The sequence below is a fragment of the Cuculus canorus genome, chromosome 1 (assembly GCF_017976375.1).
Source record: "Cuculus canorus isolate bCucCan1 chromosome 1, bCucCan1.pri, whole genome shotgun sequence".
Lineage (NCBI taxonomy): Eukaryota > Metazoa > Chordata > Aves > Cuculiformes > Cuculidae > Cuculus > Cuculus canorus.
Window position 1 is genome coordinate 82,473,448 of NC_071401.1, and position 24,674 is coordinate 82,498,121.

Here is a 24,674-nt window from a genome sequence, read left to right on the forward strand (position 1 = left end):
AATTAACTGGCTAAGATTATTAGCCAGATGCTCTAAATATGACTTAGTGCCCCACTAAACTGCTCCAGCCTGGTGCCTGCCTTCCATCTGTCTTCTCTCGTCTCCCTTGAGTGTCAAGACCCTGCTATTCCAGCAGAGGTAACAATTTGACAAAATGAACGATGGATCTGCAGCATTACTATCTCTGTGTTCTAATGCCGTCACATCACTTACGATAAGTTGGAAGTTGCGTGGTTGTGCTTTTAAGAGCAATCCTCCTCTCTGCCTCTCCTTGCCTCGCATTAAAAAGACCCCAAAGCAAAGGCAGTAATGTTGTACTGAGGAAGTATTTCATGCAGTCACAGGAGAAGTTGAAGACATGTCAGCTGTCAGATCTTACAATGACTGATTCTTGTAGGAAGGGAGTTCAAAAGGGAACTCAAGTCATGAGACAGTCTGTTACTTATTTATGTAAATAGTAAACCCTTGAGTATGGGAATAAACTGATAAAAAGTTTTATCTTACAGTGTAAATATTTCTGGGACAGTGCCAGATTTCAGAGTACTTCATAACAGCTCTCTATGAGTTGCAGATATTCTTTGTCTGCAGTGCCACAGCTCTGAGACCCTGGAGCTGGTCTGTTGACCTCATTAGGAATGTCTCATTTTACTGTGCATCGTTGCATTCAAAATCTACTGGAGTGACCAGTGCTTCCATCTAGCAAAATCTGCATTTTTTTCTTTTGTCTTTAAAAAAAACCAAAACAAAACACCAAACCAAAACTCCCCTAACAAATCACTAAAACAAAATCTTCTGGAATCTTGTGATAAAGCTGTTTGTTCTCATACTTAGCCTTGACCATTTTTTGCCATTATGTTAGGCACATTAAGTAAGCCCTTACTGTCATGAAAATCATATAAACAATCCTGGTAGGATCTTCTCCAGACCTGTCCTTTCCAGTAGCCATTCCCTCTATGCTGAGTAGCAGGAGACTTAAGGAGATGCATGCAACTGATTTGAGTCCCTTTGGTTCAGAGGGTTACAAGTCATAGAGAGAAGTGTTTAAAAATTCAGAAGACCTGCAGGTGAAGGGGGGAGTGTCTGTATGTCCTCTCTCTTTATTTATTCTTTAGTGGCCCTACTTGTGTTTTAGTGGTACTGATAGAAGCATCAGCTTAAGGTGTAAGATGTTGTAATCACTATGCGAAGTATGACGTGGCCCATGTGTCAATAGTACTGACTTGTGTCAGTCAGCAGTGAGTGGGGTAGTGGGACACAGCATCCTAAAAACATACAGGTGAAGTGCTTACCTGCTGAAGTTCAGAATAGCTTCCTTGCTTTGCTTTGGTTTGCAGGAGTACAGCAGAGTCATAGAATGATTGGAGTTGGAAGGGACCTTAGAGATCATCTAATTCCAGCCCCCCAGACATGGGCAGGGACACTTCCATCCAACCTGGTCTTGAGCACCTCCAGGGATGTGGCATCCACAACTTCTCTGGGCAACCTGTTCCAGTGCCTCACCTCCCTCATTGTGAAGAAGTGAGGTTGCTTCTTTTCCCTAAACAGTTCCTTATATAGATACTACAAGAGAAACAAATAAGCTGGTTTAGATATGCTTCTGATACTGAAAATACACTTTATTTTTCTAATTAGCTCATTAGTCTGACCTCCTGAGTAGGAATAAAGAGGAATAAACCCCCCATCTCTATTTACTCCTTGACTGATTTTATTTTTTTTGGTTTGTCCTTTCATCGTGGTAAAACAATGTATTTTATGTATGGTTAATTTCCTGGTGTGTGGGAAATGTATATTTTAAGGCTATTTTGTGGTTTTGGTAATGATCATTGGGCGTACAGGCATTTTCTGGTCCCTCATCAAAGGCCCTTGTTGGAAGGACACCTAGTGGACAACCGCTGAGATGTAAGGAGGGCCAGTAAAGATTGTGACAGTCTGCACGCATTGGAGAGGTGGAAATGTGGCCAGCATGTGCATATTGTGTGGAAACGCCTTTATTCTTGAAAACAAGATATGTGCTTGAAGTCTTCAGGAAAGCTTGGGACATGCCAGACTTATCTTTTGAATAGAATAACTACATGACAGCTACAGGTCATTGCTGTCAAAAGCCAGCAAGAGTGTGTTTATTTTTGAGTCACTTCAGTCAATTTCATCATTTGATCGTTTTCGGGTATTATAATCTTTAGATAGTACTGACAGAATATCCAGATTTTCCCTTTGATTGCAGCTAAGGGCTTTTGCTGACCCTGCCAGCACAAGAGAGATGGTGTTTATATTGAAGCTGACATTTAAGAAAGGAGCTCTGGAAGGGAGAAAAAAGGTTAGGAGTAAGCAGAGGTTACCTCAGCTTCTTGGCTCAACAAGATTTGGGGCTGAGTCAGGTAATAAGAGCAGGCAGGCAAAGAAAGGGGCATTTGGAGAACTCTTTAGAGCCTTATCTCAGCTTTGTGAACAAATGAATTTCCATCCCTGAATACCCTTTCTTTTCTTGGCTCTTTCTGGTGTGTCCTCCATCTCCCCTCACCCCTTCTCCCTTTTTTCAGCTCCTTTCCCCTCTCTTTGTTTACATGACCGCCTTGTAGCCTTTCTTAGACTTTACATACTGAGGAAGAGAGAAGACAATCTCTGTTGCCATTCTGGTTTTAGTTTGTTATATCTTTCCCCATCGTCCTGATTTTCTGTTTTGTTTATTGCGAGTTCTTGAAGGTGCTCTATTCGTCCACCCAGTGGCTAGTAATGGTGAAGCCTCGTTCCTTTGGTTTTTAAATGCTCCGGTAATAAGCACAGTATATAGGAGGAGTTCTGTCTGTCTTGCCTCTATATTCATCAGTGAGAATTTGCTGATGAATTTCTTTGCCAGTCAAAGTCATGGTTGCTCCAAGATGCGTTGTTTCTCATTTATGAATTATTATTGAGCTTTGAATGTGAACAATATCTCTGTGAATAGTTGCTGTAAAGTTTATAAAAAAAAAACCTAACAGTAAGAAGTGAGACAGAAGATAAATGGGAAGGAAAGTGTCTGGTTTTGTTGAGGTTTGATTTCAATTAAACAAAGCCAAACAAAATCAATAGAAGACACATGTTCAGGCCAGCGTTATTTATAGAGCTGAAACTAGTAGGCAGGGTATATTACCCTTGTGCTGTAGCTGTCCTCGTTTAAACACTATTTCACTGTCTTGCTGCCTGCTGATTTTATTACTTATATAGTGACTGGCATGCTCTTGCAAACTTCTGTTTACTGCTTAGCGTCTTGTAGAGGAAGAACCCAGCTGGCACTGCCAACAGATACAAACAGCTGGAACAAGAACTGTGCATTCTGAATTAAACGTAACTAATTTCAGACTTTTTTCCTCACTCACTCTGATTCTTGATAATAAAATAGTCATTGTAGTCTCTCTTTTATTTTGTAGTTTTGCCAATTTGAGAATTCACCCTCATGGGTTAGTGCTGGTGGATCTGCAGAGCTACAATGATCATGCGAAAGGAAGAGAGGAAGTTGATCAGGTATGAGCAACACTTCTATTACTAGGCATGTCAGACTGCACGGGGAGCCCATTTTCTTCGAGTCTATTGAGGCATATCTTGGTAAAAGATTTTTAAATATCAAATTTAGTTCAAATCACCTGAATGCTTACAGATGAGGAATGTGCTAATGCTGGTTGTAGATACACATGTGAGCGTGTGTGTGTACACACTCGCTCTCACTCACTCACTCTCTCTCTTGCCTGTCCTGGCCCTTGTGTTCTTTGCTGTAAAAGTTATAAAGACCTAGCAGCCTTGGTCAGAGCTCAGGTCTCTTCAGACACCCAGGGCAGTGAGGGAGAAGAGATGCTCAACCTGTGAGCTGCTGTATAAGTGTATGACTTTTTTTTTTTTTTCCCTTCTTTAATCTGAGAAATGGGGAGAAATGTACTCAAAACATTTAATTGAGAAATGTACTCAAAACTATTTCCCCACAGAGAAAAATAAGTTCATCTTCCCTGATATGAAAGCTTCAGAAAATGGATATTGCAGGGGAACAGGCCGCTGCTTTGGTGGGAATGAAGCCTTAGTGTTCTCATATTCCCCCTTTGGCTGTGCCTGAAAGGTCTGGCTCTGTTTTTCTGGAGGACAGCTAAACACAGTGATGTCTGCTGCTACAATATACACATTCTTGTTGGCAATGATGCTAAGGTGACCAGCTGTTATTCATAGGCCTCTAATTTTACATTTCAAAATCTTTTAGTGCAGGTGCTAGGTTTTTTTTGCATTCCAAGTAGCCTAATTTAACTAATACATTCACCTATAAATTCCATCTCTCCTTTGTTTTTTCAGCTTCTAAACAAAGTAGAAGAAAGAATGAAAGAATTGTTTTGTGGTAATATAAAAAGGGTGAAACGGTAAGTACTTGCACCTACTTCTGTATGTTGCTTGTCTGCATAGTTACTAAAGATAATGTGCAAATTTTGCTTTGCTAGTCTGCGGTGAATAGCCTGGAGTTTGAATTTATGCATATGTGTTTTCCCCATTACTTAAAATTTTTTAAATGCAGAATTGAAACTACTGCAAGGTTTGCTGTTTTGTTAAAAGCTTACTCTTCAGTATTGCAGTGATTACTTCTTTAATTTGCTGCTGTTTCATGAAATGATGAGAGAAAATGCAACCAGTGAGCAAGAGCAGACAGCTCTGGAAGGGCTGGGGAGATGAGGGTGGCGAGGGTTAGGCCACAGCATTAACTTTACCCACAGCTTGTGGAGAAGGTGAGCAGAGCTGGTGTTGGCGACCAGTGTTGGTCCCAGCTGTGTGACTGCCAGAGTAGGGTGTGGTATTGAGGCAGCTCCGAGACTAAGCCGACTGTGTCAGGGATCAGTGAAAGACTTGGGCAGGTGGGGGCAGAGCTGCGGTATGGGCTGGTCAAGCACCAGGGACGAAGGCTGGACGTTCCTTTTAGCTCCAGCCCATGCAGGAGTCCCTGACCAGACATGGTTTTCCGCAGCAGCTTATCTCGCAGCACTTCCCCTGGTGTGTCTGATAGAGCTGGGCTTGGGCATGGCTAGCAAAAACTCCAGGGGAACCTGTGTGTGTAGGGTCCCGCCAAAAAGATGGAAGTCTTTTCTAGCAACTACTTTTTAATATAACCAAGAACTAAAGGAGAAGAGAGGCTTTGCAAATGTTCTCTTATTTTGATTTGCTTAAATACAAGGTTATATATTAAATTGTAGAGATGCTAATTGTGATTTGTTGCCTTCTGCTAAAACAGCGTTTACGCTGGAGTTTGCCAGTGGTCTGGAAGGGCACAGCTTGTGTTGGTGTCTTCCTGGTGGCTGGTTGGCCTCTAAGCACTTACGGCAGGCATGCACTTGCTGGAAGATGTAGCAGGGGCTTTAAAGAACATAATCAGAAGTAGAAATGGTTTAAGTAAAGTAAAAAGCAGTGTAAAATCGGCAAGATTCATTAAAGTCGAGGAAACTACAAAATGGAAAACAGCTAAGCAGTGCTATAGCAGACAAGGCTATACGTGACCTTATACTTATAGCCTACGTGGCTATGCGTAAAGTAGTAGTGATCTGAAAAGTGATGAAATACCTTGAATGTTGGGTTTTTTTGTTTAACGATTGTATGTAAAACACAGAGGTAGTTATCTTGCTTTACTTCATCCTGGTAAGGGCTTACCTGGCACATGGTGTGCAAATGTACATAATCATGTGTATATGGGAGAGAAGCCCTCCCTTTGAGGATATTTTAATACTGAAATGTTATTGGAATCCTTAAGGTAGGAACTTGTTAAAAATGGGTCTGAAAAAAGTCTGCCTCAAGTGATCTAGATCAATTTGGTTACCTTTTGTATCGGAAGATAAACCTACTAGAACAGTGTATCTGGCATAGATCTTTTCACACACCTCTCTACTTTTTGTTTTTACTTTTCTGCATCCTTCTGGTGTTCACACCTGAAGCTTCACTAGAATGAATATTGCTGGAAAAGTTGCTCATGCCTTTTTGTTGTGTGGATGCAGTGAATAGATGCTCTTGCTCTCGCTGTGTGCTGCCATCTTGTGGCTCATGGAGGATAGAAAATAATTCTGAAGTGTTTACTGAGAGTCACTAGTGAATTTAGAAGCTTGTCTGTCTGATCTTCTGCTCTAGAAAAAAATTACCCTTAACTCTGAAGCGTGTGTGTGAAATCTGATTACCTTTGTGCCCTTACATTTTGCTTAAAACTGAATACAATAATTTTAGTTGTTCACTGCCATTTTGAATATAGTTTTTTTTACAGGTGTAATACTGGTTTGAACCAAGGTATTCTATATAGAATTAAAAATAAAAACCAACCAAACAAAAAAACCTGCCAGCCAACAAACCAAAATAGTCTATGCAGATGCTTGAACCATTACTTTTAAATAATGCAAGCTGTCAGCTGATATCAAGGATTGTGCTTATACACTGCAGAGTGACCTAGCTTGGTTTGAAACACTATAATAATTCACTTTGTATGTTTGTATATTCCTTTAAAATGTCTCTCAGTATCATTTTAGAAGGTGAGAGCCACTGATCTCAAAAAAGTGGCATTCTTAGCCAAGCGGAAAGCCAGAAGAGGCTTTGTCATGTGTGGATATTTTTCGTCTGCGTTCTGCTTTTGTATTGTATCCATTTCTCATTATGAGCTGATTTTTCTGTAGAGGCTGGTATGTTATGTAAATCCTCTCTCTTCTGGTAGAGATTCAGACACACATTGTAGAAGTTGTACATAAAGAAGAGTCACTTATTTCATCTGTGCCTTAGTAATTTATGTATATTTAACATATGGCTCATAGGTTTTTTAAATCCATTGATTGCTAAGTCTTGCAAAGTTTTTGATCCCTCTTGTAAAAAGTATTCATACATTATGGTGAATTTGCAGGATGCTGTGTTTATTTTTTAAAGGAGATCCCTCTTTCTCAAATGTTTTGTAATTTTTGTTTTTTCCGTATTTCTTTCTAGATTGCCAGCCATTTTGAGAGGAGGCGTCATTGATAGATACTGGCCCACAGCTGATGGGCGCCTAGTGGAGTATGACATTGATGAAGTTGTTTATGATGAAGATTCTCCATTTCAGAATATTAAAATTTTGCATTCAAAACAGTTTGGGAATATTCTTATCCTCAGTGGGGATGTTAGTAAGTATCATCTAATTTGAGGACCTTCTGCATGAAATTGTTGAAAATTGTTTTCTGTCTTGTTGTGGCGCAGGTTTAATAGATAGTTGCTAAGGGTCATGGTTCTGATGCAGGAAGCTACATTTATGCATGTACCCATATATCTGTTCTATAAAGTATTTTAATTGGAAAGGCTGACCAATGTAACATCCAGAGTACAAAAAAAGAAATCGTCTTCCTTTTCCAAAGTTGTAGTCTCTGCTGTGGAAGGCAGCACAGGAGAATAGAAGTTAGTGTGTAACAGAGCTTACTATATTTCTTTCTTTCGTGTGAGCTTTTACCTTTTTGCAAGTCCAACCTCTTGAGGGCCTTTATGACAGTGAAACAAGCTACTTTGTTGGTCGTCAAAGTACAGTAGAATTCTAAAGAAATACAAAGAAATAGAAGCTACTGGGGGTGTGCATTTGGGTGGGAATAATCCTGCTGCTCCTTGATTATCAAGGGAATTCCCTGCTTGGTGGGGAATTAATGTATATAACTGCTTTGAAAATATTTTGACTGTCTTCTTCAAAATGCTCAATTGAACTCTTAAGTTAGTCAGAACACTGACCAAACCTTTATGGAAGGATCTTTACGTGGTACTTTGCCTGCTGGTCTTTATATTTTGGAAAGTAAACTTGGGAGAAATGAGCTAGTCTTCTTTTCAGCTGGATAAATGAGAGTGCTGCGTGCTAGAAAATCTAGGTGCTAAGGAGCATGCTTTGTAAAATCTCTCAGTACTTAAGTTGAGAAGTACTGAGGTATACAAGAAATGTTGCTGTGTAGGGACAGAATACCTAATTTCAGTCTAATGGCAGAGGAAGTGAGAAATTTGACTAGCTTTTTGGAATTGTCAGCAATGCCTCTAACCATTCAGTTAGCTTTCTATAGCTGTCAGGGGGACTTCTGTGCGGATGGCAGCTGAAAAGTGTTGTTAGAATCATAGAATTGCAGGACAGTTTGGGTTGGAAGGGACCTTTTAAAGGTCATCTAGTTCCAGCCCTCCTGCCATGGGCAGGGACACCTTCCACTAGATCAGGCTTCCTGAGGCCCCATCCAGCCTGGCCTTGAACACCTCCAGAGACGGGGCAGCCACCCCTTCCCTGGGCAGTCTGTGCCAGTGCGTCACCACCCTCATCATGGAGAAATTCCTGCTTATGTCTAGTCTAAATCTGTCCTTCTCCAGTTTATACCCGTTGTCCCCAGTCCTATCACTATGTGCCCTTGTAAAAAGTCCCTCCCCAGCTTTCTTGTACCCCATTTGGGTACTGGAAGGTCCCTATAAGGTCTCCCCAGAGCCTTCTCCAGGCTGAACAAGCCCAACTGTTTCAAGGCTGCCAAATCACCAGAGAATCCCTAAAGCCTTTTAAAGTCGTTCTGCCTACAGAAAAGCTGTGGAGCTCTTCATCTCTTTATCAGGGAATGCAGTGATAGGATGAGGGTTTAGTGGTTTTAAGCTCAAAGAGGGAAAATTTAGATATTAGGAAAAAAAATTTACAGTGAGGGTGATGAGGTGCTGGCACAGGTTGCTCAGAGAAGTCCTGGCTGCCCCATCCCTGGAGGTATTCAAGGCCAGGTTGGATGGGGCCTTGGGCAGCCTTACACAGTGGAAGGTGTCCCTGCCCATTGTGCCTTGTCCTATCACTACAAGCCTTTGTAAACAGTCCCTCCTCAGCTTTCCTGTAACACCTTCAGGTACTGGAAGGTCACTATAAGGTCGCCTCAGAGCCTTCTCAAGGCTGAACAACCCCAACTCACTCAGCCTGTCCTTGTATGGGAGGTGCTCCAGCCCTCTGATCGCCTTTGTAGGTGTCCTCTGGACCCATTCCAATAGCTCCATATCCTTCTTAGGTTGTGGTTTCCAGAACTGGATACAGTACTTCAGATGAGGTCTCACAAGAGAGGAATAAAGGCGCCGAATCACCTCCCTTGACATACTGGCCACGCTTCTTTTGATGCAGCCCAGGATACGGTTGGCCTTCTGGGCTGCAAGTGCACATTGCTGGTTCATATTGAGCTTCTCATTAACTAGCATCCTCAAGTCTTTCTCTGCAGGGCTGCTCTCAATCACTTCATGCCCGTTCCTGTATTGAAACTGGGGGTTGCCCGGACCCAGGTGTAGGACCTTGCACTTGGCCTTGTTGAACCTCATGAGATTCTCACAGGCCCACTTCTCCAGCCTGTCTAGGTCCCTCTGGATGACATCCCGTCCTTCTGTGTGGCAGTTGCACCACTCAGCCTGGTGTCATCTGCAAACTTGCTGAGGGTGCACTTGCTGTCAATATCATTGATGAAGATATTAAAGAGCACTGGTCCCAGTATGGACCCCTGAGGGGCACCACTTGTCATGGATCTCCACCTGGGCTTTGAGCTATTGACCACTACTCTCTCAATATGACCATCCAACCAGTTTCTTATCTACCGAAGAGTCCACCCATCAAACCCATATCTCTCCAGTGTAGAGGGATGGCTGTTGTGGGAGACCGTGTCAAAGGCTTTTCAGAAGTCCGGTTAGATCATGTCCATTGGTCTTCCAGTATCCACTGCTGCGGTTACCCTATTGTAGAAAGCCACTAAGTTGGTCATACAGGACTTGCCTCTGGTGAAGCTGTGCTGACAGCTTCCAATCACCTCCTTGTCCTCCATGTGCTTTAGCATGGCTTCTAGGAGGCTCTGTTCCATGATCTTTCCAGGCACAGAGGTGAGTCTGACAGGTTGGTAGTTGCCAGGGTTGTCTTTTCTACCCTTTTTAGAAATGGGCACAGTTGAATTCATTAGCAAGGTGTTTTCTATTTCAATTAGAACTTTATAAAATCACCAAATTAGGTATTCTATACCTCTGGCCAGAAATTTTCATTAGTTTCATATGGAGATGAGGTTTTATTTGAATGTTGTCACAATGTGCCTTGTAGAAGGGTGATTACTAATTTACCTTTCATAGGATTTTAAAATACTGTTCTGCACTTACAAGGGAAGTGCTGATTGCGGCAGAATGATAGGGTAGGCCTTGATGTGAAAAGCACTGCCTTTGTAGCTCTGATCTGTTGTTGGAGTTTAGGAATGGTATTGCCTGCTTTGAAGCCAATGGTGAACGCTCGCAGAAGGCTTGCTTTAGGGCCTTTTACCAGATAGGTGTTAAGTAGTCATACTTAACACTTCTGTGCAGGGATCCACTGGGATGCCTCTAGGTTGCACTTTTTAGTTGGGGTCCAGAGGGTGCTTTCAAAAAAGTCTCCTCATTTATCACTTGCAGCACTAATCTGAGGGGAAAACCCACTGAATTATCAAGTATGGACAATCAAGTCTTAAGTTCTGACTGTTTTGCTCTACCGCTTTCCTTCTCTTGGCAAATAGTACTTCCTCATGCTGAGGTAGCTGTTGCTGGGTTTACATTGAGAACTAGAGAAATCCTGTGTGGGATTCTGAGGGGGGGATCTTGTTCGCTTTGGTAAATCACCAGCCTGCTGGTTACCGGGACTGTTTGTGAGAGCTAGGTTGTTTTTGTATATGCTCTTGCTTTGGTCTGTATTTTATCACCTTTGGATTAATACCAAATTAATAGCAATTAATGAGAATAATTAAAGATGTAATGTTTCTGTCCAACTCTTTTTCTTCCTTCCATTCAGATCTGGCAGAGAGTGACCTGGCATATACTCAAGCCATAATGGGCAGCGGAAAGGAAGACTACACTGGGAAAGAAGTGTTAATCCTAGGAGGTGGTGATGGAGGTATACTTTATGAGATAGTCAAACTGAAGCCAAAGATGGTTACTATGGTAGAGATATCCTTTGACAAATGATGGATTGTTCATTTTAACATGCTTCAGTTTGTGTTTTCTGCTGACATCTTAGCATTGAGCACAGTTAACTATCAGGTTCTGTTTTGCATGAGGAGTCTAAACTGAAATATCTCTTTGTTTGATTAGACCCAGTGACTCAGTATTTGTGTATCATTAGCAGCACACACTTTCAGTTTCCTGCTCCATAGTATAACTCAAGAGTAGCAATATACATAGAATTGGAAAGGAGCACTTCTGTTGTCAGACTGGTTCCTTCTCTGACAACAGAAGACAGGTCTGAGCCTGAGGTTTGGGCTGAATTATGCCTTGAGTTCTGTTTTTTGTAAAGAAAGTTACATAAAAAACCCACCTCCTTTGCAGCTAGCGATTAATGAATAGGAATGTCAGGACTTGGTGAATTGTTACAGTGGCAGAACGATCAACTCTTGCTGTCTTAAATACTGATACAAATAAAGTTTTCAGCTTTCTGTAGTTCAAAGAGTTTGTAAAGTAAACCACGGCTAGCCATAAAAGCATTGATCACTGTAGGTTTTAGAATCCCTTTGTTTTGCAAAATATTTGTTTCACCAATGTAGGTTAAAGTCTCTTAATGTAGTTAGATTTATGGGGTTCTTAAATACACCATGCTATTCACATTTTAAGCTTTCACAGTAATGGTAACCCGAGGTACCAGAAATACTGGTTAAAACCAAATATAAGCATTTCCTAAATCTGGAAGCAAATACATGAGGTTGGCTATTGCAGTATGTATACCAAGATGCACATCTTGCTAATCCTTTGTGTCACCTTCTTGAGAATTTCTTTTTGAAGAAGTGGCAGTTATTACCTGTATTACTTCTGGAGTGTAGAATGCCTTAACCAGCTTCAAACATTGACCAAATGGTGATCGATGGATGTAGGAAATACATGCGGAAAACATGTGGAGATGTCTTAGACAATCTCAAAGGAGAGTGCTATCAGGTAATTTGTTGATTTTCTTTCTTTAGAAGTAGTATTTCAAATACAGTTGAACCTAGCCTGGAAGACTGCTATGGCAACGTTTTGTGGAAAAGTCTTCTGATTTGTCTGAATTTTGGGAAGGACTTTTTATGGCACTCCTGAATTTTAATAGCCAGGACTGGGATTTGTGTTGGAGGTATACATTAGTGTAAAATTATTTTAACTCCTTCTTCAAACTTTTTAAAACAAATTATACATCACTTAGGAAATGTGAAATAGGAGAATGTTTATTGTCATGGCTTACAAATAAAGAGGAGCGCTTAGCAGTAAGGATGCAGTGTTAAACATAATTCCTTAAATTGATGGAAAGGTAGAACAAATGTGTGTTGATTGTCCTGTACAGTTGAGAACATCTGGATTTATAATACACATTTAAAAATTATTTTTACTATGCAGGCAATATTTCTTACTGTTGCACTGTTAGTGTATTAAAAATAAAAATAAATTCATGCAGCTCTGCAGTTAAGGTCTTTATGTGCTGCCATCTGACAGCCTACAAACTAGCCTGGGTGTAATCTGGCATCTTCACTGGAAATCTTTGTGTTTTCGTTGCAGCTTCTTAAGGCTCTCAGATACTAGTTTCCAGGTGTGAGCTAAAACAAGCATGCAAAAAATTGAGAGATCACATGCAATTTTGCATGAGTCGGTGACCCTTCACAGAAATACCTTATTTTGTGGATGTTGGGGGACTGATAACTGTTTAGTAGGTAGAACAGTGGTCACTCAGCAATCTGTGACAGAGCTAGGAAGTTCAATTCTGTAATGTCTGTGTTGTCATTGACACAATTCCTGCAACTATTCCTATGTTTTATATGATGCGAGAAGTAGAAAATGGAGCATAAAATTAACCACACATTTGACTTCTGTATTTTTCCCCTACTCTTAATTCCGCTAAGTCTGCATTTATTCCTTTTACCTGGTTAAATTTCAGAGTTTGAGGACTAGCTACAGTATTTCATTCTTGCAGGTTCTAATTGAAGACTGCATTCCCGTACTGAAGAGGTATGCCAAAGAAGGGAGGATGTTTGATTATGTAATTAACGATCTGACGGCAGTTCCGATCTCCACATCTCCAGAAGAAGGTTAATCTTCCAATGTATTTTCCTAATCTTGTGAGGATTTTCGATGTTTTTGGCCCTCTAGAGGCAGAGAGTGGCCTCTAGAGGGCCAAATAATAGTTTATGGTTTGCAACAAAAATACTTTGATTCTTGCCTTTTTAATAGCAAATATGAGAGGCAAAGAATGATAGAACGCATCTGTTTGTTTTGACTTTTTCTTGAATGTTAGAAAGAATTGGCAAATCTCTAGGACTTCTTAAAATTGCACTTTTATTCCAGAACAATATGAACTGAAGTTATTCTTAAAGTATGTGGGGACTTAACACTCCGGTAAATCTTTGCTTGCTCTATCTTGGAAATGTCTGGATAATTAATGTGAAGAAAAACACATACTTAGACCATCATTAACATTGTGTATGGGTTGAGTGGGTTTTCCACTGTTTCTTATTTGTTTGTTGGGTTTTTTTATGTAAAGGTATGGGATATGATAGCTACTTTTTAAACGGTAGATATATTGCAAGTCTTGAATATGTACTAGTGAACAAGGCAGTAATGTGCTATTTTCGTTTTAAATCATACTTCATATGCAGATTCCACATGGGAATTTCTGCGGTTGATTCTTGACCTCTCCATGAAAGTTCTGAAACAAGATGGAAAATACTTCACACAGGTATGATATCTGGTAGTAAAAATGTTTTGCTGTATAGATGTTACAGTCTGTGTTTTTCAGATGATAATAAAGGAACTGAACAAAACCGAAGCAACTAACTAAAAAAAATGTACTAGCAAGCTGGTTTTCTACTTTTAATGACCCATTAGGGATTTTTGCATGAAATTTGGGCTTTGCTAACTGACCTGCTTTTTTTCATTTTCAGCTGAATCGGTAGTGCTTGTCTTTGAATAGAAAAACATAATTTCAAGAATCGGCTAGGCATACTACAGGCTATTTTATTTTAGCTGTTAGCAATTCTTGGAAAAGCAGAACAGATGTACTTATAAACAGGCCCGTGGTTTTTAAGCTAATGTATCCGGTCGTGGAGTGTAAACCATGAAAATTTGTCATCCATAAAGGAGTGAGAATTTGACATAAATGCAATGGAATGAGAAAATTAGTCATTTGGGAGGTAAATCCTCTTTTTGCTTTCTCTCCACTCCTGATGCAAGTCACTGGTTTGGCTTCTGCAAAAGGGGTGTTGGATATTTGAGTATATGTGTTACAGTGCTTGGCATTTTAAGTATTTTGTATAGTCTCAAATAAGATTTTTGTCCTTGTGTATTAAGTTTTTTAATGCAACTGTAAAAACGAATAGTTTAAGATTTGAGCGCTTGCTATAGTATAGCCACCTCATGGATAATATTATTGCGGTATAGCTTTTATCTGAACATACTTTCTGTATGTAATCCTGAGTTTAGAATGCCAAAAAGCTGTGTGCAATTGTACAAAACCATCATAAGACCCAGCAGAAGGTTGAGTGAAGTGTAAGTCTCTAAAGTTGTATTTTTTTGTCATGCCCATACCTTAACTAGTCATCTAATGTGTGGAGCATCTAAATACATCATTTTGAAATAATCTTGTTAAGCTCTGAAATAATCTAGCTGAAATTATGCATTTGAACTCTGTCCATATCAGAGTAGAGTTTGAGGTGTGTAAAAAGAATTGGTTTACTTTAAAACTGGATAGGAAAGAAATGCGCAACTTGACTTGACAGCTTTAGTGTGCTGCTTTATTTTAAAATGCTGTCGTTGTATGGGCAAGATAAATTATCTTGTGGTTGAAATGTAAGATATGACTAATGGTTGTATTAAATATTAATGGGTTTTCTATTCTGTTAGTTAAGTATTCGTGACAGACTTTGGTATTGAAAGGACACTGCATCCTTTGGACAGAGCAAGCATTTGTGTTGCAGTTATACTTTTAATGTACATGTTGAGACTAGCTGACTTCATTAGGACACACATAGGTGTGTGTCTGTGGACGTGTTATCTGTCAGTCTTTGCAGGAGGACTCTGGGAAGAAGCCTGGGCTGAAACCTGAAGTAATGGCTGTGCTGAAGCCAAGGTACAGGGAGTTTGTGTCAGCTGAAACCAACAGAAGTTGAGACTGGTACAGCCCTGCTGCCTGTCCTGTCCTGTCAGGGAGAAGAGAACAGCTCTCCAGCATCTCTGCCACATGGGAGGAAAGGACAGCAGTACTGAACCAGCCCTGATGGGTTTAAGCAGTTGTGAAACAGTACAGTATCAGTTTCACAGTCCCAGATCAAAAAAGTTTTGTATGGCAGGATGAAAAAAGAAATTATATTAAAGCTGAAGTGGCTTGGATTTGGACTTACGGCTAACTGATAGACAGAGAAACGGCTGGAGTATAGAAGCAGTGTACCCTGGCAACTTAGTATTCCTTGGGGTGTTGAAAAAAGGAAAATTAATAGATGCAAGTGGCTATCATGGGTTTTGATATATCTGCTGATACACTACCCAGCCTGTTTGATGGTCCTTGTAGCTCCTTCCTACTTAAGAATTATTTTAAAACAAAACCAGACAGCACTACCCCACCCCCCAAACCGTAGTAATCTGGTCATAGGAAGAACAGACTTTTAGAGGTGCTTTACAGCTGTCTGTAACCAAATTGAAGCTGGATAGCCAAAAGATAGGGTTAGACTGTGGACAGAAGGTCAAAAGTGCCCACTGCCAGCTTTGATAGCTGAGCTTAGTCACACAACAGGAACTCCTAAATGGTTCTGAATGCTGTGATGCCAGGACTTTCTAGCTCTGTGTATTAATACTGGAAATATAAGTTACTTTGGTTCCAGCTGTCTGCTGTCAGAATGCTCACAATCATGGAATTGCTTGCGTTAGGCAGCAGGCTGTGCTTATGTGCTGAAGGAATCGTATGCCATTTAAATCAGTTGTGTTTCTGAAATCCAGGACTTGGGGTGTCCCTCCCCACCTCAGGCATTCTTGACATGCTTTGGTTCTCTAAAACAAAATCTTGAGTATCATCAAGAAAAGTGACTGGGGGAATGTCTGCCTGTTTGTTGGAGCCTGACCTTTGCTATGGTGAGGAAATGTCTCATAGGAAAGATGCTGCAAAAGGGTCATTGTCGTGTTGGCTGCTGGCCAGTAACTATAGTTGCTGCTTCTGCCTCAGTATCATGTTGTACTAACATCCAAAACTTCTGTCCTCTGACAGTTCTGCTTGCCGGAGTTACCTTGTGCATCTTTTTAGAATGTCATTTATTTCAATGCTTAAGAAATGCTTTACCCAGAACTGGAATTCTGTTCACAGAATGTCAGCCTTTCACATACTATATTGCTGCCTCAGTCTCTAAATGCCACTGCTGGGAAAAATAAATAGAAATGCTCATCACCTCTTCATTGAGCCCTACACAAGTTTTACGAAATGTTGTCTTCAGCACATAAATTGATATTAAAGTGTTTTACTGTAGACAGCATACTACACCTTTCTGTTACTACTAGGTGCAAACAAGTACTGTCAGGACTGCTCTTAGCAGGCAGGGTCTAGAGCTGTCTAATGGCAGCACTCCAGAGTCCAGAAGCGCTGGCTGGAAAGCAGTCTTTAAAGTAGTTCAGGATTTTCTGGAAATATAAGCAATTGCTATTTAGTTTGATAATGTGGAAGCAATACAAATAATAATGGCAGGCCATGCAGTGCTGAAAGAATAGTCATATGCCTTAGGCTGCAGTATAAGCCCTTCTGCTTCCATTCAGGATACTTTACTGTAGAGTTCTGTTTACTGTTCGCAGTCTAATTGAGAATTAAGTGAAGCTTTTTTAGAATCGTAGACTGTAATCACAGAATGGTTTGGTTTGAAAGGGACCCTTAAAGGTCATCTAGTCCTGCAGTGAGCAGGACATCTTTGACTAGAGCAGGTTCCTTGGAGCCCCATCCAGCTTGACCTTGAATGTTTCCAGAGATGGGGCATGTACCACCTCTTTGGGCAGCCTGTGCCAATGCTTCACCACCTGTAAAAAAACTCTTGTATCTAGTCTGAATCTGCCCTTGTTCTATCACAACAGGCCCTGTTAAAATCCCCATCTTTCAGTACTTCAAAGCTTATGAGAAAAAGATCACAATAAGGTCTCCACAGAACCTTCTCGTCTCTAGGCTGAAGAACCCCAACTCTCTGCCTTTCTTTACAGCAGAGGCTTCTATACCTCTGATCACTTTTGTGGCCCTCCTCTGGACCCACTCCAACAGGTCCATGTCTTTATTGTGCTGACACCTCCAGAGTTGGATGCAGTACTCCAAGTTGAGTCTTGCCAGAGCTGAGTAGAGGGACAGAATCACCTCCCTTGACCTGCTGGCCATGCTTCTTTTGATGCAGCCCAGGTTACAGTCAGCCTTTTGGGCTGTGAACACACATTGCTGTCTCATGTCTTGCTTTTCATCTACCAGTATCCCAAAGTCTTCCTTGGCAGGGCTGCTCCCAATCACTTCATCTCCAGCCTTTATTGATACCAGGGGTTGCCCTAAGCCAGATGCAGGACATTGCGCTTGGCCTTGAACCTTATGAAGTTCACATGAGCCCACTTCTTGAGATTGTCCAGGTCCCTCTGGATGGCACCACATCCCTCAGGAATGTCAACCACACCACTCAGCTTGGTGTTGTCTGCAAACTTGCACTCACTTCCACCATCTGTGTCACTGGTGAAGAAGATACTAGACAGTACTCGTCCCAGTGTGGACTGTTGAAGGACACCACTTGGCTCTGATCTCCACTGGAACACCGAGCTGTTGACCACTATCCTCTGAATGTGACCATCCAAACAATTCCTGATCCACTGAACTGCCCACTTATTGAATCCATACGTCTCCAGTTCAGAGAGAATGATGTTGTGGGAATCCATGTCAAAAGCCCAACAGAAGTCCAGATAGATGACATTCCTTTTTGTTGTGGTACTGTGATATAGCTCTGAACTTTCAGACTTTTTTTCCTGTCTTTTATTTGTTAATGCTTAATAATTTCATGTGCATTAACTAGAAAAAAGCTTCTAATATCCTGCTAGTTACATAATGATTTCTTTGATTAATTGACTTATAATCCAAGTTCAGCAAAGCCTCAGTGCACAGAAATATCTGGCTTTTGCATAATTGCATTGTGCAGATGGCATAGTGCCTTCTCTTCTCATCTGCAGGAGACAATAAAAAGAATGGTGCCATTGCTGTGAGTCTTGTCTGGTTTAGCACGGTTGATGGGTTTCCTAAAGAATATTGGCAGACTAATTTGATTTTGATTACATCTTGCAGGCCTTAATGCTGATAGTGTATTTTTAGGATGGTATATGCATTACCAACAAAAAAAAAAAAATCAAGAAAACTTGCTCATGTTTAGAGCTTGCCTCGATTCATGTCCTTTATTTCAATGAAGACCAAAGTGAGTTAAGAGTGAGGCATGCACCCTGACCCAAGAGCTGAAAAGTGCTTGTGGAGCAACAATTTGCAGTTACCTGATCAGCATTCGTATGCATGTTCTCATTTTTATTGTTTTTTTTTTTCAAAGATGAAACTCTTCCTGAGTGAATAGAAGCAGTTAATCCTGATGTAGGTAGAACTGCACTAATGTCAAGCCGAGAGCAAAAAGTTAAGTTTCAGTGACTGATCTATTAACTAATTATTACAAAATCATGTTTCCTTGTGGAATGATTTGTTTGCAGTTCCTCACGAATGTAAGATAGACATGTTTTCATACCGCTAAAATAGTGTTTGTGCTTGTGAATAGTCTTGTGTCCTCCCCAGACACACATGCTTTTTTAGTATGTACTACAGCATTTACAGGTGACTCAGGGCACCTTTTCACACCCAAGCCTCACCCTGTGGCTGAAATGAGAGAGCAGTGGCTGTGAAAGCAAAAATACCAACAAATAAACTCTCTTAAGACCCGTTTTGGGGTTTTAGAAAGCAGTCATCCTTTATTTACAGCACTGGATGCACAAAGGCTAACTCCATCTATTGCGTGTACTGCGATGAGAGCTGGTTACAGAACATATATGCATATGTATAACACTTTCCAGAAAATCTCATGCATATGACCAGTTGGAGCAGGTCCAGAGGAGGGCCACCAAAATGATCAAAGGCCTGGAAAACCACCTCCCCTATGAAGAGAGGTTGAGAGAGTTATGGTTCTTCAGTTTGGAGAAGAGCAGTCCGAGGAGACCTTATTGTAGCTTTTCAATACTTAAAGGGGGCTTATAAGAAGGATGAGGAAGTACTTTTTATCAGGGCCTGGAGCAACAGGACAAGGGGTAATGGTTTTAGTAAAAGAGAAGAGTTCAGACTGGATATTGGGAAGAAATTTTTTTCGCTGAGGGTAGTGAAACACTGCAACAGATTGCCCAGAGAGGTGATAGATGCCCCATTCCTGGAAACGTTTAAGGTCAGATTGGATGGGGCTCTTAGCAACCTGATGTAGTTGATTTCCCTGTTCACTGTAGAAGGGTTGGACTAGCTACTTTTTTAGGTAAATATAATTTACCTGGGTATGCTTATAATTTGAGCATATAAAAGTAATTACTGTTTTGGCATACTACTGTAACATACCTGGTTGCTCCCTCGGGAAGCTGTGGTTGATGCTCAAATCAAGTCTCCGAGTGCTACTGCAGAATATTCTTTCACCACTAGGTGGAGACTGAGAACTAATATTGCCTAGCAGTTTATTAACATTTAGAGAGATTCTGTGAAAGGTTTTCCAAACTATTTATTCATATTCCTAGAGGATGAAAGAACATGTGGCCAATTTTAGGCATAAGGTGGGACTTTTTGCTTGTTTCAGCTCTGGAAAGCTAGAAAGTGCGGTTTTTGCATGTCATTTTCTGCTGCTGTAAGTTTGTGCTTGAATATATTGAGGGAAGAAACACTTCCATGTTTGCTCTATGCATACACAAATAGTAATCACAATGAGAACAAAAACTTGTTTTTACAAGTAGCTAGCTCTTGCTTTTCATGTCCTTCCTTTTTTAGCTGCATCATCCATAATGAGAATCTTGCAGCCTACATAAGACTGAGAGGTGAGCTTTAGGGCCCTTAGCCTGCAAAACTTGTGGCCTTGTCTGTGTGTTGAGGGCTTGAGGCTTGTTTTCGTTGAACATAACCCTACTACTCTGAAGCTTAAGGGTCACATGACTTGCTGTTTCTGTTCTTCCTTCTGAAGTTGGTTCTTAGAAGTATTTAGTGATGTAATATGGGTCTGGGTCTGTGAGGGCCTTTGTGTTGCCTCTTCCAAGGGGAGCCAGTTACAGATGCAGGTTCCCAGCTATCACAGGGGAAAGAAGTTGGGAATCAATGAGAATATAAGAACTTGGCTTCCTGAGATTCAGTTTCGTCTCTAATGGACCTTCTCAGTGACGACTTCTGACACAGTGTTTTTTTGCTGTTGGACCTTCTAAAAGCCAGTATGATTTTTAGGTTGCTGAGGTGTGTTTTTTTCAACTTCATTGCAGTGTGTGTGCTTGTGGATAGTAAGTGTTTGGGTGATTTTTCTGAACCATCACCATTCTGTGCCTTCCATGTAGCACATGAGGATTTGTCCCAGGAGGTGTGAAACTATGCTCTGCAAGATGCAGAGACTGATTGTAGGGTTGTTTCTGTGTCAGTGGATTATGTGTAGCTAGGAAAAATGCCTTTTTCTCTACAAAATTTCTGCTCTGCTGATCTAATCCTTTGGGGTTGAGCAGGCTATCATTTTCAGCCTGTTTATGAAGCAGAATGTTTAAAAATACCTCTGAACAGGAATTTGCTCCTTCCTAGTCTGGGTCATCCAACCCATGAAGGATAGAAACAGTCTCAGACCATTCAGGGGTTTGCATTCTAGTAAACAACAGTAACCACTGGTACAAAGGATCAGATGTCTCCCACGCACACGTGGCCATTCACCAAGCTGTCACTTCCTTGCCGCTCTAATAGAGTGTGGCCCTGCTCTCTGAATGTCAGACCACTGTGATGTTGCTCTGTAGTTTACATAGCAGCCAAAAAAAGGAGTGTGGGTTTTTTAATTGGCACTTCCAAAGAGGGAACAGGAGTCTAGCTGAGTGCAGTGTGAAAGGATGCATGTCCCTGTGTGAGCCTGTGTAATTTTTTGGTAGTTTGGGAGTCTTTAAGGGACAGGCTCTTTGTTTCTTTGTGTTGCTGAGTTGTGTTTGAAATTGATTGTTTGGCCAGTGGAGATACCCTCATACCAGTTTGCCTCAATTATCTCCTTCAAAGCCACCCCTGTTGCCCAAAACTCAAACTTAGCTTTGATGTTAGGTGTTTCACGTGTGATGTATATCATTGCTGTTTAAGCACTCTGAACTGAGGAAGGAAAAAATCCAAGCCTTGGCCATATTCAGCTTTGATGCTTGACATTTACAAAAACAAAAATAGAAAACAGTGTTGAATGAAAAATAAACAATAAACTAATATACTGTCACAGACAACGATGTCCAGGAGCAATGCCATGTAGGGTAAGACATTTAAGAATGATGTGTAAGAAATGAGCAAGTATGAAAAGTGACCCTTCAATGGCTTTCAAGTCACTAGTTTATTTTCTAAGGTTGGAGGAAGCAGAGGGGCCTAAATTTAGCCTATAACCAGTTGATGGAAACATCCCCTTTATAGGTAGGTAAAGTTAACTGGAACTTAAAGGTTTAATTTAAACAAGTTATTTTTTTACTACTTATTTTAAGGAATGTTTTGTACTGTCTGCTAACAACTGTGTTATTTAAATTTGTTGTGCATTGTGCTGTAGAATCCTGAAAACTAAACTAATGATGCTACAGAACGTATGCCTTATGAAAGCCGAGAAGAATTGGTATTGGGAGACAGGCATGAGCTGTCAAAGTGTAAGCACTGAGCAGACTCGGAATGTAGGGGCTATGAAACATTTCAGGACTTGTGAGTCTTAAACAGTGTCTTATAAATGCAGATTGGTTAATCTCAAAGTTTAAAATTACCTCAAATACTTTAATGTCAGAGATGCTTTTTAAGCAGAAAAATTTCAGCATTCCCCCGTTTCTTCTTTGTCAAATTGTTTGACATGGAACAAAGATTAAGTAAGGATTGAGGGGCAGGCAGAGGAGTTTGGTAGGGGTTTTGTATATGTTGAGAATTGACTGAGCAGTGTGGAAGAAAAAGTTTGATTTTGCTTATTTCCCTTTGGAAAAGTATAATTGGAGACTCATCAGCTTTAAATCATGTTAAACAGTTTGTTCAGTATTAGTTACTGCTCAAATACATGGTGGCTGTTTAGAACAAAAAAGTTAATCTAAAATCTGTAGATTTGATTTTTGCAATTCTTAGCTTTTTTGAGTAAAGCCTATTGATTACAAAAAAAATCAGCCATGCAGAACTGGGACATCCTGTGATATGTCTCCAGAAGGAGTGGTTAATAGCACAGCCAGGTGGGATGTCTAAACCTATAGGTAAGATCTTGATTTGGAGACTGGGCAGTTGTAGGTCTGAAAAGTAGAAACTGCTTATTGGCATGTTTCGTTGTTCCTGTAATTTGTTTTCCATGCTGTCTACAGTGATTTGTCTGTTGCTGGAAAAGAGAAAAAGTACATAATGCTGAAGCTGCAGGCTGGGATGTAGATATTTTATCTCATTGTGTACCCTATTAAACTTCCTCTGTAATAGTGGTATACTCCTAAAATTACCTAGCAGTGTTTTCTATTTTAGACTCAAATTACATACACAGGTTGTTTTTTAGTTTTCTTTTGCTTTCGGTCTGATGTTGAAACAAAATTATATGTTTGGTAAAGGGTGGCTAAACCAAATAACTGCTGCAGTCCCCTGGATAATAGCAGGTTACTAAACAAATACTGCTGTAGTCTGTTCATTGTTGTGCTTTGTGCTCGGTCAGTGTTCTCTTTTACCTTTCTACAAATATGGTGTTTTCTGATACCCAAACATGATATATTCAATATAAAGCATGCATCTTCCTTTACCGAATGAACAAGTACATGTTTGTTCATTGAATATGATCAAAATGATAATAAAATACATGTTTTATGTGAGTTCTTCTAAAGGGAGCTTTCCAGAATATGATTTTTTTTAAAAGATGCCATGCATAGGATTTTTTAAGTTGAGGTTTTCCTTCCCACTTGTGAAGACTTAAGAGCAATACAAAAAACTCAGAGAAATAATTAAGTCTCTTTTCATTTTCTCTGGAAATATAAGTGTGTTAAGTAATTTGTGGAAAAAATCCTGCCAATATGAAGGAGATAAAAAAGGTTTAAATCGAATCCCAAAGCAAGGATGTGCATTGTACACTTTGTTTCTAGTTATTATCTGACCTTACATGGAAAAAACAATGTAGATGCAGCTGTTTGACACACTGATTTCAAATAACATATCTCCTTCTTTCAGCCCATACCTGTTTTACATTGTTTTTAAGAGCATGGGTAGTATTTGTTAGTCAAACTCATCTTGGTTCCTTGCTTTGTGAAAATTAACTTTAAGGCCGTTTTTAAAAATCTGGGAGCACCAAGAAGCAGGAGTTGAACACTAAAATGCAGCTTTCTTAAAGGCTATTCTTTTGGACGTAAAAGCTTTGCAATGTGTTAGTACAGCAACACACGTGTAAAATATAGGTAGTGCAGACATTTTAGAAGTGCTGAATAAAATCCTTTATTCCTGCGGTCCTATAGAACTTGACCTTCATTTAAAGGTAGAGGTCTTAAAATATAAGTAAGCTGTGAGTATAAGAGAGCTATAGTTTTTAGTTAGACCTAGCTTTAGTTGAACTATCTGCATTTTTTCAGTTAGATGTGAGTTATATACCTTATCTGAGGGCAGGAAGGGACAAGATACCTGATTCAATAATTGGGGGAAAAAAAAAAGCAACCCCAAAACTGTGTATGTGCGTGCAAACATTTTCAGAAGTCATTCAGAGCAGAGGGAAGATACTGTCATTCCATAGCTAGAGTTTGTTGCTTTGGGCTTTATTGCAAAGTTCAGTGCTTTTAAAGATCAAAGGGAGTACTCTGCTCAGAAGTTCTTATGCTCGAAGGCTTTTGGTCTGTCCAGTTATGAACAGAAAGAGGTATCTAGAAACCAAGAAGCCAGTTGTATTAGTAAATTAACTGTTTCTTCCCTGTTTTTATTTAACTAGACCTCTTTCTGTCTAATGCATATCCTCGTATCATCAAGACTAATGTTTTTGTGATCCAAGATAAATAGGAAGACTTCAGCAACTTGGGTCTCTTGCCATCATTTTGTGGGACTTTGGCTCATGTGCTAGGTTACTAGGGACTGTGTATTCATTAATATGAAAGTTACTGCAAAAGATTAAAAAAAAGCCACATCCCCCCCCCCCCCCCCCCAAAAAAAAACACCCCAAAACCCAACAAAACCCCGAAACCAACAAAAAAGGAAATGTTTGCTGTTCCTCCACTAGAAGTTGTAAAATGTGTGGGAAAGCTGATTTTTATGTTGAAACTAACTTTGGAGAAATGCTAGTTAATCAGAAGGAGTGTAGGCTTTGTTGCTAGGTCCAAGTAAAAGGCATTTATACTAGAAGCTAGTAAAGATAAGTTAGGGAAGGATGGGGACACATCTTCTGAAGGTGCTCATCCTGCCCCATATATGACCCGATATGCACATGCTGTGTTGTTAGGGTTAGATTTCTTGTCATCACTGGACTTGCTGTTCGTGTGTAGTGTGCAACACATGGTTAACC

At 40.3% G+C, this 24,674-nt stretch overlaps 1 protein-coding gene across 1 annotated transcript in view; it reads left to right on the top strand.

Moving 5' to 3' along the window:
- Positions 1 to 24,674, top strand: part of SMS (spermine synthase) — a 56,470-nt gene that overhangs the window by 24,459 nt on the left and 7,337 nt on the right. Inside the window, exons 3-9 of the mRNA XM_054087771.1 lie at positions 3,405 to 3,498; positions 4,309 to 4,373; positions 6,952 to 7,127; positions 10,772 to 10,926; positions 11,815 to 11,904; positions 12,911 to 13,025; positions 13,593 to 13,672. Of these exons, the coding sequence (XP_053943746.1) occupies positions 3,405 to 3,498; positions 4,309 to 4,373; positions 6,952 to 7,127; positions 10,772 to 10,926; positions 11,815 to 11,904; positions 12,911 to 13,025; positions 13,593 to 13,672 (775 nt within the window). The remainder of the gene's footprint in view (positions 1 to 3,404; positions 3,499 to 4,308; positions 4,374 to 6,951; positions 7,128 to 10,771; positions 10,927 to 11,814; positions 11,905 to 12,910; positions 13,026 to 13,592; positions 13,673 to 24,674) is intronic.